This window comes from Aethalodelphis obliquidens, unplaced genomic scaffold (genome assembly GCF_003676395.1).
Source record: "Aethalodelphis obliquidens isolate GAN/ISIS:26980383/991018 unplaced genomic scaffold, ASM367639v1 scaffold16, whole genome shotgun sequence".
Lineage (NCBI taxonomy): Eukaryota > Metazoa > Chordata > Mammalia > Artiodactyla > Delphinidae > Aethalodelphis > Aethalodelphis obliquidens.
Window position 1 is genome coordinate 31,478,920 of NW_020837960.1, and position 12,884 is coordinate 31,491,803.

The 12,884-nt window shown below is 52.0% G+C and overlaps 2 protein-coding genes across 2 annotated transcripts in view; both read left to right on the forward strand.

Moving 5' to 3' along the window:
* Positions 1–615: 615 nt before the first annotated feature.
* Positions 616–7,332, forward strand: LOC113625769 (complement C1q and tumor necrosis factor-related protein 9). The gene is made up of 3 exons (XM_027116686.1): positions 616–1,016; positions 4,156–4,218; positions 5,653–7,332. The coding sequence occupies exons 1-3, from the start codon at positions 851–853 to the stop codon at positions 6,423–6,425; spliced, it is 1,002 nt and encodes a 333-aa protein (XP_026972487.1). The 5' UTR covers positions 616–850; the 3' UTR covers positions 6,426–7,332.
* A 2,143-nt stretch (positions 7,333–9,475) lies between these two features.
* The window catches only part of MIPEP (mitochondrial intermediate peptidase), a 134,606-nt gene continuing 131,197 nt past the window's right edge, over positions 9,476–12,884 (forward strand). Inside the window, exons 1-2 of the mRNA XM_027116685.1 lie at positions 9,476–9,709; positions 12,543–12,716. Of these exons, the coding sequence (XP_026972486.1) occupies positions 9,572–9,709; positions 12,543–12,716 (312 nt within the window). The 5' untranslated portion in view covers positions 9,476–9,571. The remainder of the gene's footprint in view (positions 9,710–12,542; positions 12,717–12,884) is intronic.

A 12,884-nucleotide genomic window follows, 5' to 3' on the forward strand; every position in this document is an offset into this window, starting at 1 on the left:
TGTGACTCAATTTTTTTCTGATCTTCACCTTATTGCAGTGGTTCTGGAACCAACTTTTCTACTCTCTGTCTCTGAATTTGACTATTCTCAGTACCTCATGTAAGTGGAATCACACAGCATTTGTCCACTTGTGACTGGCCTAGTTCACTGAGCACAGTGTCTTTAAGGTTCACCCATGTCGTAGCCTGTGTCAGAATTTCCCTCCTTTTTAAGGCTGAATCATATCTATCCATCACGTGGGTGGACCACATTTTATTTATCCATTCATGCATCAATGGACACGTGGGTTGTTTCCACCTTTTAGCGATTGTGGACAGCATTGCTGCTGTGAACATGGGCGTAGAAATATCTGCGGGAGTCCCTGCCCTCGGTTCTTTTGCGTGTATACCCGGAAGTGGGATTGCCGGAGCAAATGCTAATTCCATGTTTGCTTTACTGTTCAAAATGTGCTTTCATGCACAATGTGCTCGAATTTGGTTTTTACAGTAGCCCTGTGAGGGAAGCATTAATCTCTCCTCTGGCTGCAAGGAGGGGTTTGCCCAAAGTGAAACGGTCAGTTGGAGTTTCTTTGCCCAAAGCGAAACAGTCAGCGGGGGTTTCCTGACTTGGAACGTGGCTCTCTCCCGGATCGCCCACCATTAGAGTCTCCCCAGTCACACGCGTCCGTCCAAGGACAGTGTCCTTCGATTGTGAGTGGCCAGTCTGCTCCCAGCTGCCCCCCGACCCGCCCTGGCTGTGCTGTCCAAGCTGGGCCACTGCAAAGAGCAGAGGCTTTGTCCGTGGCCCTGGCGATGAGAGTTTCTCCCTTCAGTCTGTTTCCGTCTTTCCGTTCAGCTCTGTCATCTGAGCCATGAGGATCTGGTGGCTCTTGTTCGTCTCCGGGGCCTGCGCAGGGATGGTGAGCTCACAGGACACCTGCAGGCAGGGCCACCCTGGCGTCCCCGGGAACCCAGGTCACAATGGATTGCCTGGGAGAGATGGACGTGATGGAGCAAAGGGCGACAAGGGGGATGCAGGTACCCACCACCTGTGCCTGCAGCTGCCCCCCGCTCATCCCCCTTCCTTTCACCTCCTTCATTCATTCATTGCCTGTGGGCTCACCCCTTTCCATCCATCCATCCATCCATCCATCCATCCATTGCCCAGAAGACACTGATGGAGAGCCTGCTCCGGCCAGATCCAGGCTGGGTGTGGGGTACAGGGCAGCACGAGCCATGAGGACCCCTGTCCTCGTGGGCTTTCCCACTGAGTGGGGCTGCCTGTCTGCTGGCCACCATCTCCGATACTACAGGGCCGTTTTCAGGAGCTTGTGATGTCATAGATCTTTCTGCCTCCGGCGACAGGTATGAGGGGTCTTTGGCACCGGGTCCTAGAGAGACATCCGACGGGTAGGTCTCTGGCAGGGAGCACCCAGCACGGTGCAGGCCTTGCCGTGAGGCAGGTGGTGCAGAACGCCAGAGAACAGGAAGGGTCCTGGAGCCACACAGCCGCTCCTCGGGTATCTGTGCTGTGTCCCGGGACCTCCCCACGGTTTGGGGACTTGGGGACAGGATCCAGCCTCTGGGAGGGACAGTCCCAAAAGCCAGGATGTGTGAGTGGTTTCCATGACAAAACCCTGTAAGGCTTGATTTCTGAATGGGGTTCTTGAGCCCTGGTCTGACCATAGGGTCGTACACCTAAGATGTAAGCAGAGGACCCATCTGGGCGCAGGAAGAAAACATTGAAACTTCTAGTGACGTCTTAAAAGATAAATTTAGGTGAAGAAAGAATTGAGGTTTTAAAACGCTTGCTATATGAATCCGTGTGAATGGCCTCACTTGGTCGGTTTGCAGATACGCACGTGTCATTTGAGGCCTGGACCATGTCCCGTGGGAAGAGTGGTGGCCCACAGTGTGAGCAGGCTGGCCGGGACCCTCCCGCGTTCACTGACCTTCAGCGTGTTGGGACGTTTTGCACTAAGTGTGCCTGGACCGGGGGTTCTCAGGTTATGCTGTTGAACTCTCACAAAGAGATGGGTGCTGAAAATACTCCCGCAAAAAAACTGACGGTTGAAGGTGAACTTGATAATGCAAAGCAGTAAAGAATCCTGAGAAGGGCAGAGCTGCCATTTCTATTCATGTGAATTCTTCCAATGTGCATTAGAAGGAAATAACAATGATGAACGTCAGTCAGATCTGTCAAGACGTCTACCCCCCCAACCTGGAAAGTATTATAACTGTGGGCCCATCCCTTATCTGCCCGGTGGTACCACGTGTGTATATGTATGTGTACATGTGCGTACACGTGCGTGCGTGTGCCCGCACACGCGCACAGGATACCCTGTGTCTTTGAGATCCCTCCCCCCACCCCGCCCCCGTCACTCCCACGCCCCTTCTCACTGCGAGGACCGCCTTGGATCCACCAGCGGGCTGGGCCGGGAGAAGCGCGGGAAGGCATCGCTCAGATGATGCTGTCGGAGCCTGACTCCGCTGCCCTCCAAGCGTGACGGCCCGATGCTGGCCTTTCTCCTGGGCGGCTCTTTGTGGGCCTCCTGTATCATCCCTCGGAGTGGACGATGCACTCGCTGCCTGCCCCCCCCGGGGCTGGGGCACATGCTCTCCGCGGCCGCAGTTCTCTCACCCGGCTCCGCGGAGGCGCCCGCCGCCCGGGGAACCTCAGCGCTTGTCCAGCGTCGGGCAGCCTCGCCGGCTTCTCCTTTACACTCGTCTCGGTGGAAGTGTCGCATCCGTCTACGTGACTCAAACTGCGGGCTCACAGCCTCGCTTTCTCTACAAACGTCTGAGTCTCCTTTGCTCCAGAGCCGAGGCAACATTTCTGCAGGCCAAGGGTGCGGGTGGGAGCCAGGTCACAGCCCCCGTCTGGCGCTCATCCTCTCTCTTCGGCTCAAGGGCGCATGTGTGCGCTGGGTGGTCGATCTCCAAATTTGGGAGGTTTAATTTAAAACGCTCGTTATAGCATATTCTATACACACAGAAGAAGATAGATGGAGAGAGAAGGAAGACAGATGCTCCTGTATCCAACACCAAATTTCTCTACCTCTCTGCTACTCATTCTCTCTGCTTCTTCCTCCATGGTCCCGTTTCTTTCAAGTTTCACATACTTCCTTAAGACTTGCACGCTACATATATAGTTTATTTAGATTATATACAACACGCATGTTTCTTAGAAGGATATTATGTCACATTTCTCACACTAAAAATTAACTTAATCTTTGTCTTACCATTTTCAAATGTATTTGTGTGTATGTTTTATTTTTTAAATTTATTTATTTTTTGGTTGCATTGGGTCTTCATTGCAGTGCGCGGGCTTCTCATTGTGGTGGCTTCTCTTGTTGCAGAGCACGGGCTCCAGGCGCGTGGGCTTCAGTAGTTGTGGCTCGTGGGCTCAGTAGTTGTGGCTCGCGGGCTCTAGAACGCAGGCTCAGTAGTCGTGGCACACAGGCTTCGTTGCTCCACGGCACGTGGGATCGTCCCGGACCAGGGATTGAACCCGTGTCCCCTGCCTTGGCAGGCGGATTCTTAACCACTGTGCCACCAGGGAAGTCCCGTGTGTATGTTTTATAATGAACATGTTTTTAGAACATTACCTGTACATAGCTTACAAACATACGTGTGTGGACATAACATAGGATGCTGGTGTCCAGGGCAGCCTGTTCTGAGCATCAGGACTCCTGGGTGCAGCAGAACCTCATGGCCTGATGTCCCAGTGGGTCTCCACAGCACCTTGACCACTGTAAGGCGCTAGAGAGATCCTTCGGGAACCCTCTCTCCCATGCCAAGTAGTGTGGTGTAACCATGGTCATCTGCACTTTCATAGGAGGCTAGTACTTGCACTCCACCCCCCACAGAGTGATGGAAAAGGAGCACAAATGACAAAGCCACCCCCCCAAGTCCTTGTCACGTGAGAAACATGCAATCGTGATCATCCGAGCTGGCTGCTTGGGAAGCCCACCAGTCCACTGCACGACCCGCTTCTTGGCGCACTCAGCACCCTTGCTGCTTGCCCCTGCCTGCCCTCCCCCCGCAGGTCTGTGAGGGGTGGGGTGTGCGGGTCAGGCTGGGGCTCCCTGGGACCCTCCATCGCTGACTGGGACCCACATCGAGGGAAACTGGAGCTAGAATTTTAACTTCTGCCTATTTTCTCATTTTCCATCAGGCGAACCAGGACATCCTGGTGGCCCAGGGAAGGACGGGATGACCGGAGAGAAAGGAGAACCAGGTCAGAGATGGCTTTCCATCCTGCTGTGTCCGCAGCCGGAGCCGTCAGTGATAGGATAGGAATTATTAAGTGCTTACCAAGGACAAGTCCCTTACGAGGCTTCAAGGATGCTCCAGCGATAAAGGCCACACGGTCCTTCTCTCCAGAAGCGCAGGGTTCACTGCAGGGATGAGCACACTTTCCATAAAGGGCTTTGCGGGCCACGGGGTCTTGGTCACAACTACTCAGCTCTGCCGTCGTAGGGACAAGCTGCGTAGAGGATGCCTTAGGAAGTGGGGCTGCGTTCCAGTGAAACCTGAATTTTACATAATTGTCAGGAATCTCAGAACGTGATTTGTGACCATTTAAAAGTGTCAACTGTTCTTAGCTTGTGGGCTGTCAAAAACAGGCGGAGGCTGGACATGGCCCGCGCTCCATGGTTTGCTGAAGCCTGATTTAGCGCTGGGCCCTGACGAGGGACGCTGGATTCTGACTCGGCGCCCGGGGTGGCACTGCAGCAGAAGGTGGCCCTTGAGCCGGGCCCTGGAGGCAGGGAGGATGCCGGCAGCTATCGCCCGAGGGGGAGGGAGGATGGTTACCACGGCAACGCGAACAGTGTTCTCGCCCCACTGGGTCGTTCTAAGTGCCTTCCTTGTGTTGACTCACTTAATACAACAGCCTATAAAGGAGGCACTTTATTATCCCAGCCGTGCAGGTGAGGAACCAGGTGTAGCTGGGGAATCAGCTTGTGCATAAGCGGTGGAGACTGGGCTGGATCCTGGCGTCTCACTCCAGAGCCGGAGCTCGGACCACGGCTGTCCAGTCAGGGCGTGGGAAGCGGGAGGCGCCAGGGAGGGGGGAAGGCGGAACCACGACAGCGCCACGCACCTGGCGCGGTGCACAGGCCGGCAGATGCGGCGAGCAGTGAGCGCCCACCCAGGACCACCTGACTCCAGTGAGGGGCTTCTTGGGGGGCGTCACGTCATCGGGGCTGCGCTGTCAGCTACCAAAGCAGCCCTGGTGAATCTGCTGTCTGCCTTCTTCCCTCTTCCAAAGATGCGTCCCCTCAGGGACGGGCAGAGAGCTGTCATTTCTTTCTTTTGTTTTTGGCCGTGTCGCTCTGCATACAGGATCTTAGTTCCCCAACTAGGGATTGAACCCGCGCCCCCTGCATTGGAATCGCAGACTCTTAACCACTGGGCCTCCAGGGAAGTCGCAAATAACTGTCATTTCTAACGTGAGCCCCGATGCTGGTATAGTAGAGTCAAAGGGTGTTTTGCGCACATGTGTACCTGCACAGTTTAGGAGTAAATTAACTTTCAAACCCTGAGCACATGCTGGAACTGTGCACTGCCTTACCTCATTCACTTGCTCAATAATAGAAAAACCAAAGTTGTTTTCACAAGCAAAGTTTCACAAATCGTCTCTTCCTCCGTTCTTTCTTGTCCCACCCAGGAGCCGATGGAAACGTTGAAGCAAAGGGCGTCAAAGGTGATCAGGGCTCAAGAGGCCCCCCAGGGAAACACGGGCCAAAGGGACTTGTGGGCCCCATGGGAGAGAAAGGCCTCAGAGGAGAGACCGGCGCCCAAGGGCAGAAGGGGGAGAAGGGCGACGTGGGTCCCGTTGGCCCAGAAGGGCCAAAGGGCAGCACTGGACCTTCGGGCCCAACTGGTTTACCTGGCCCCGTGGGCCCCACCGGAAAGCCGGGTCCCAGGGGAGATGCCGGCCCCCTGGGGCCCCAGGGTGAGCCCGGAGCCCGGGGAATGAGAGGCTGGAAAGGGGATCGAGGAGAAAAAGGGAAAATTGGGGAGACGCCAGTCTTGCCCAAAAGCGCCTTCACCGTGGGGCTCACGGTGCTGAGCAAGTTCCCTCCGTCAGACGTGCCCATCAAGTTCGACAGGATCCTGTACAACGAGTTTGGCCACTACAGCGTGGCCACGGGGAAATTCACCTGCCACGTCGCCGGCGTCTATTACTTCACCTACCACATCACCGTTTTCTCCAGGAACGTCCAGGTGTCTTTGGTCAAAAACGGGGTAAAAGTCCTGCACACCAAGGACGGTTACATGAGCTCCGAGGACCAGGCGTCCGGTGGCATCGTCCTGCAGCTGAAGCTCGGGGACGAGGTGTGGTTGCAGGTGACGGGAGGGGAGAGGTTCAACGGCCTGTTTGCGGATGAGGACGACGACACCACGTTCACGGGCTTCCTCCTGTTCAGCAGCGCGTGATGGGTCGGGGGGCGGGGAGCGGTTCTAACTCTGTCTCTCCATCCGCCCGAATCAGCTTGGTGAAGACATTATTTGATGGTTTTACCACGTTAATTATATCACCACTGTCATAACCATAAAAAGGTGAAAGTAGGAAAGTTATTCCTAAAACTGAGTCTATAGAACTCGCTATCCTTCCGAGAGTAAATGTAAAACTACCTGCTGTGTTTATTACAGTGTATTTGATATTTTCCATCATTCCCGTGATCTGAAGAATCCTTTGCTCAGGCGTTCCTTGTGGGGAGTGTTTTGATATCATTTTAGTGCTCGAACTAGCCGTGTGATGATGTATCTCCCATCTGAATTCCTGAGGACATTACAGGGAAAGAAAAGGAAGTGTTTATTCCCTCTGTGACTAATAAGAGTTTGGGCTGGTGACAGTGGCACAGCCCAGGAAACTGCAGGACACTCTGCTCACTTTCTATCCTGGGTTTTCATCACCATTCAACTCAACAAACAGTTGTTAGTAAACTGTTTGCCAAACTTGACTCTGTTTTAGTTTCCCTCCGTATCCACAGTTCCGTATCTGCAGATTCAACCAACCATGGTTGGAAAATATTTGGGAAAAAAAAAAAATCAGGAAGTTCCAAAAAGCAAAACTTGAATTTGCCAACCTGGAAACTGCTGACATAGCATTTACACTGTACTAGGTAATTTAAGTAATCGAGAGGGGAACTGCCCTGTGGTCCAGCGAATAATCCCCTCCTAAAATTCTGGAAGCGTTAACTGTGCTTACGTTAACTCCATACACTTTTCCATTAGCTGAGAGCAACTAATAAAGAAGCAAGAGGAGACAAGCCCAGTGCATATTCAAGCGACAGCATCTTTCAGATCACAGCCTGGGACTCTGACGGACTTACAGCCGTTCTCTCCACACGTCAACCAAGTCAGCGCAGTTGTGACAGTATCTTCATTCCTTGGGAAAATGGGAATTTTCTGAATTATCATTATAAGCAGTCAGCACTGCTATAGATGAAAAGGTGAAAAATCACTTGGTTTTGGAAAACTTTGGATATATGTGGAAATCATTTCTGTTTATAGGCATTTTATTGGCTTTCCTTAATGTATGTTTCTTCTAGAACAGAGCCAGGACTCGGGTGAAGCACGTGAGACACCCCAAGTCCCCCACTTGCCTTGGCGCCCTAACGTTGGCCCAGCTGTAGGGACTGATCATTTTCTTTATTGAGCCAGAGTGTCCTTATGCTTTGGCTTCTTTCAATTGCAATAAGCCGAGCTGTTTTTCCCCAGTGTTAAGTCTGGTGTTGTTACGGACCAAACAATTCGTGTACTAACTCCCTTCTAATTAGGGTCAGAACTTTATAGGTGAGATAGGCATAAAGGAAAAAAGTACAGTTTATGACCAGAATATTGGATACAAGCTTTCATAAATTCTTTTTTTTTTGCAGGGCAAATGTATAAGATGAAATGTAAAACATGTTATAAAGAACTTCAAAAGGATAAAGTTGATTGGGGAGGTGTCTGATCTGCCATTTGGAATTATCTCCCATCTGCTGTCTGTGGATCTGGTCTGCAGTTTTTACAAGTCTAACTACGCCAGGCTCCCTGAGACACAAGACACCTCGTTAACGTAGCACAAGCCAGCATCCTTTGAGGGTGTTTTTACGCTTCAATTGTTTGCATTAAAAATGGTTAGGAACCATTCTGGGCTAAAGAAAAGCTCTTAGATTTGAAACTCCTTTTAAAAAATATGATAAAGTAAGTAGTTTTGTCACATATATTGATGAATATTTTTACATGGCAGATTTGACATCTGTGTAAGGGCCTGCCGCGCAGGCCTGCGATGTGGGGTGGCTGTCCCCAAGGACCAACCAGCCACAGACGATGCGGTATTAATCGCCACGGAGTTAGGACTTTGGGGATTTTAAATAATTTGGAATCTGATGAAAAAGTCAGCAGACGATGAAATCACGACTTACCGTATGTACACAAACGAACGCAGAATTTCTAGTTACGCTGTAGAGACTTGTGTAAGTGCACCCTGGCACTCGCCTTTACTAAATTTTCATTGCTCTCTTTTTATCACTGGGGCTTTTTCTCCCCACCAGGCTACTCTGAAACTCCATTTAACAGTAAATTGTTGTGAGGACGGAAAGGGGCGGGTTAGAAGCCCGCCCCAGTTGGCCCTCTCTTCTGGCTCTCTGGAACTTCAGAGAAGGTTCCGGGGCTGCTCACATCCAACAGGTGTTCCCAGGAGCAGACTCTACCTCAGGCCCACGCATTCAGGTGAGATACAAGGTTCCGTTGGCGCTGGTCCTTGGTACAGGGACACGAAGCATCCTTCGGCACGGTACGCAATGCCCTGCGCGCCGGGCGCTGGGGGACTGGATCAGGGGCGTCCGGTTCCGCCCGAAGCCGAGGCCCAGCAGCAGCCTCCGCGCTGTCCTCCAACAGGGTCATCCTCACGGGCCGTACAGGGGATGCTCCGAGCGCTGCACAGCCTCCGCTCGCGGACACCGGGAGGGCGCCCCCCGGCCCCATCCCTCACCCTCTCCACCGCTGCCCTCCCAACCCCGTACTCCCTCCGCCGGTGACTGCAGCTTGGCAGATTCCACCCCCCAACAAGCTGCGTTGTCGATTATGTTATCGATCACTGCGAGTTTACAGTCGATGGATGGAGGTCCACCGACAGCTCTGGCTGCAGGGCTGGGACGTGCGGGCGCAGTGCCTTGCGTCTCGCACCCTCCTGGAGCGGAGGCCTACGGAGGGCGACGGGTCTCGGTTCAGGGTGCCGGGCAGCGGTCGGCCTGCCGCCCACGTGTGTTCCCGGCAGCGGGTGCGAGGCTCGGCGCCGTGCAGACCCTGCCACCCGCCCGGCCACGTGGGAGGGCGGGGCGTCCTGCGGTTCCCCCTCCAGGCGCGCGGCGGCGCTAGACGCGGCGGCCCGGGAAAGCAGCGGGCGACGCTCTGGCCCTGGGGACGCCGATGTGCGCTGGCCCCGCGGCCTCCTGCCCTTCCCGGAAGCGCGGGGTCACGTGGGAGGCGGGCGCTGCCGTGGAGACGCGCCGCGCTCGCCGGCGGAGCTGCGGGCTGGGTACTGGAGTCCGGTTTCGTGGGCCCTCGCGGCGCGGAGCGGCTGCAGCGGCGCAATGCTGTGCGCCCGGCGGCTGGGCGGCCTCGGGGCCGGGCTCCGGGGCCGGTGGGTCAGCACCAGCTGGTCCCCGGTGGGCGCCGCCTTCAACGTCCAGCCCCAGGGCCGCCGCCTGGACCTGTTCGGCGAGCGCCAGGTGAGCGGCCCGCGGGACCCGGGCGGGGTCGTCGGGGTCCGGGCGGCGAGGCCGCCTCGCGCGGGAGGGAGGTGTCGTTTGCCCGGGGTGACCTTGCGGGCGGCCCCCCCGCTCTGAGGGGGCAGGTGCCGGGGGGCGGGGCGGCCCCAGGTTCGGGTCCAGCACCTGCCCAGCGAGGGCCCCAGGTGCAGTGGTCCTGAGCGCGTCCCCCGAACTCCCAGCCCTGTAGCTCAGATCCGACCCCAGTGAGGCGCGGGCCGCGCGGTGAGCTCACCTACGGCCTCGGTGTCTTTGATACCCGGACCCGCTTCTGTCAATTAGTGTAATTAGTCTTTACATTGATGCCCGAAGTGACGTTATTAATATTTTCCCAAGCTTTTCGGCTTTGTTTCTTTTCCTTTAAAACACCGAGTTAGAAGAGTCCTCTAAGGCGGTGCAGCCTATCACGTAGATTTTCCCACAGAAAATCACTGACTTCTTGTGTTGTTCTAGTTGTTTGTGTATACACGCGACCCGCTCGGTGTCTGGCATTTAGTAGACACTCATTATTTTTTTCTTTTTTAAAATTTATTTTATTGAAGTCGAGTTGATTTACAATGTGTTAATTTCTGCTGTACAGCGAAGTGACTCAGTTATACACATATACATCCTTTTTCGTATTCTTTTCCATTATGGTTTAGCCCAGGATATTGAATATAGTTCCCTGTGCTCTACAGTAGGATCTTGTTGTTTATTCATCGTGTATATAATAGTTTGCATCTGCTAACCCCAAACTCCCACTCCTTCCCTCCTCCACCGCCCACCTCCTGAAACTCATTATTGAATGATTGACTGAATTAAAGGTGAAAGGAAGGAAAGCTTGGAAGGGATTCACCTGTGTCTGCTTTACTTTGCATTTATGGATTTTGCTCACTTTGCACTGTTACTTTTATTTTTGTCTTTTTAATTTTTTCATTATTTCTATTGCCTTTCTTGGAAAGATGAGTGTGGGATATAATTACAGTGAGCCTAATAAGGTGAGTTTTTCTTATTTAACGCCCAAATTTCTTCGTTTTAAAATTATTTTTGAATGAAATTTGCTACACCAACTTCCATGGGGGTAAATAACGTTAGTACTGACATAATTGGTGTGAGAACGAGCACAGCCTGTGGGTACTGAGCAAAAAGGCGTGAGGGGTAAGCTTGGTTATGGGTGGATGAACTAGATCTAATTTTAGCTTTATTAATTTTTCTTTTGTACATCATAATTTTAGGTGCTGATAGCAGATTTTCAAATATGTGAATTGGTTTTTGATTAAAAAAAGAAACCCAAAGGCTTATGTAGTTTTCTGGTATCACCATAACTTAGTAGGCTGAGATTTAGAATTCCCAGAGGAGTGTGGGGAGGTGTGCTGAGAAGTGAAAATAAAGTCTGTAATTGAATCATATTAAATCATTGTAATAACCAAGTATATTTTTGGTCCTAATTCTGTTTTGCCGCTGCCTGTCTTTATTTTCTCCAACTCGTTAATATAGTTTGAAAAGAAGTTAACAACTTCCTGCATTCCTTCTTGCAGAAACAGTGGGCCTTGTCAGGCCTGAAAGCTTCATCTCTTGGTATTTCCCGCAATTGACATGTTAAGCATCTCTTGATACAAAGCTGTCTACACAGCGGTCTGGCCCTGTTCATTTGCCTCATTCGTGAGTTCCTGCCTGTGTTGGGCCCTGCGTTGGGCAGCTGGTTAAAATGGCGAAGAGCGGGGTTCCTAGTCCCCGGAGCTGCCCTTCTGCAGAGGCGAGACTTTCCAACACCAGTTGCAGTCCGTGAGCGTGGAGAACGTGTGGGCTTTAGGGATGCTTGGAGCAAGTTGAGGTTGTGGCTTTCCCACTGTTTGCTAGTGACCACAGACATGTTCGTTTAACCTCTGAAAGTTACCTTATCTGTAAAAAGGTGATTGATGGTTTGTGCTCTAGGATTGTGTGATTTACACGGGAGAACCTGTGTAAAGTACAGGGTACACTTGTGGCATGCCGTCGATGTGTGATAAGTGTTCGTGGTTTTTGTCTGCCTTCCTGGGCATCATAACAAGTGTGATCGAACCGGTACAAGAAGATGGTCCTTCCTTCCCATTAGATAGTGATTTTTATCTTTATCAAGGTGTTGAAATGCTTTTGGAAGGTATAAAACTTGCTGCCAGTTTCCGCCTGTGACTTGTTTTAGCATGTTTATTAAATCTTTCTAAAATATATATGTACTCAGCAATCAACTCACCGTTCCTAGTTCATAGTTTGTGGAGTGCTTGACGCTGTGCCCTGGACCTCACTCAGTGCCGGGCAGGGTCTTGAGAACTTACTAACCTTGTTCCTGTGTCCGTGCTGTGAGACACAGCACATACTGTCATCCCTTCATGCCTGATGAAGAAATTAGGCCAAGGAGGAGAGACAACTTGACCAGGGTCACACAGCTGATAGCGGTTACAGCTGACATTTGTTAAACGCTTTCTGTGTGCCAGGCACTGTTAAAATGTTTTTTAAAAACGTGTGTCGTTTAATCCTTGCCACTTCGTGAGTTAGGTTCTGTGGTAGTGACAGAGCTGGATTTTGAACCCATATCATTCTATTTTTGTTTTTTATAAAATAATTAAAAATTGAAGAAAAATTACATTCTAAAACGTTTTTAGTGTCATATGTGGAATGTCGCGGGGAATGTGAAAGTGATACCTGTGATGACAGGTGTCACCATGATATGAAATATCAATGAAAACCAAGATTTTGTTTACAGAAAAAGTATTTGTATTGAATACCCCCGGGTCACGTTTTTAGTTATCGGTGGAAACTGTTCTTTGGGTTTCAGGGCCTGTTTGGAGTTCCTGAGCTCAGCGCCCCAGAAGGATTCCGTGTCGCCCAGGAGAAGGCCTTGAGGAAAACGGAGCAGCTGGTGTGCCGCGTGTGCTCTGCGCCTCCTGGGCCCCAGACCGTGCTCATCTTTGACGAGCTCTCGGACTCCTTGTGCAGGGTGGCCGACTTGGTAAGACGCCGGGCATGGGCCGCAGACCACTTCTCACTTTTGCAAGTTAAGCTCAGTGTATTAGGTTCAGTACTGGACTGTAAAGTCAGGAATGTCTGAACTGTTTGAGAGCTCTTGGGTGTAATCTGTTATAGTGAAGTGTGCTGTTGAATGGGAGGAATGTACAGG

Coding starts and splice junctions, on each gene's coding strand:
- LOC113625769 (XM_027116686.1), top strand. CDS start 851: ATGAGGATCTGGTGGCTCTTGTTCGTCTCCGGGGCCTGCGCAGGGATG. Junction 1,017..4,155: donor GGGCGACAAGGGGGATGCAG/GTACCCACCACC, acceptor ATTTTCCATCAG/GCGAACCAGGACATCCTGGT. Junction 4,219..5,652: donor CGGAGAGAAAGGAGAACCAG/GTCAGAGATGGC, acceptor TGTCCCACCCAG/GAGCCGATGGAAACGTTGAA.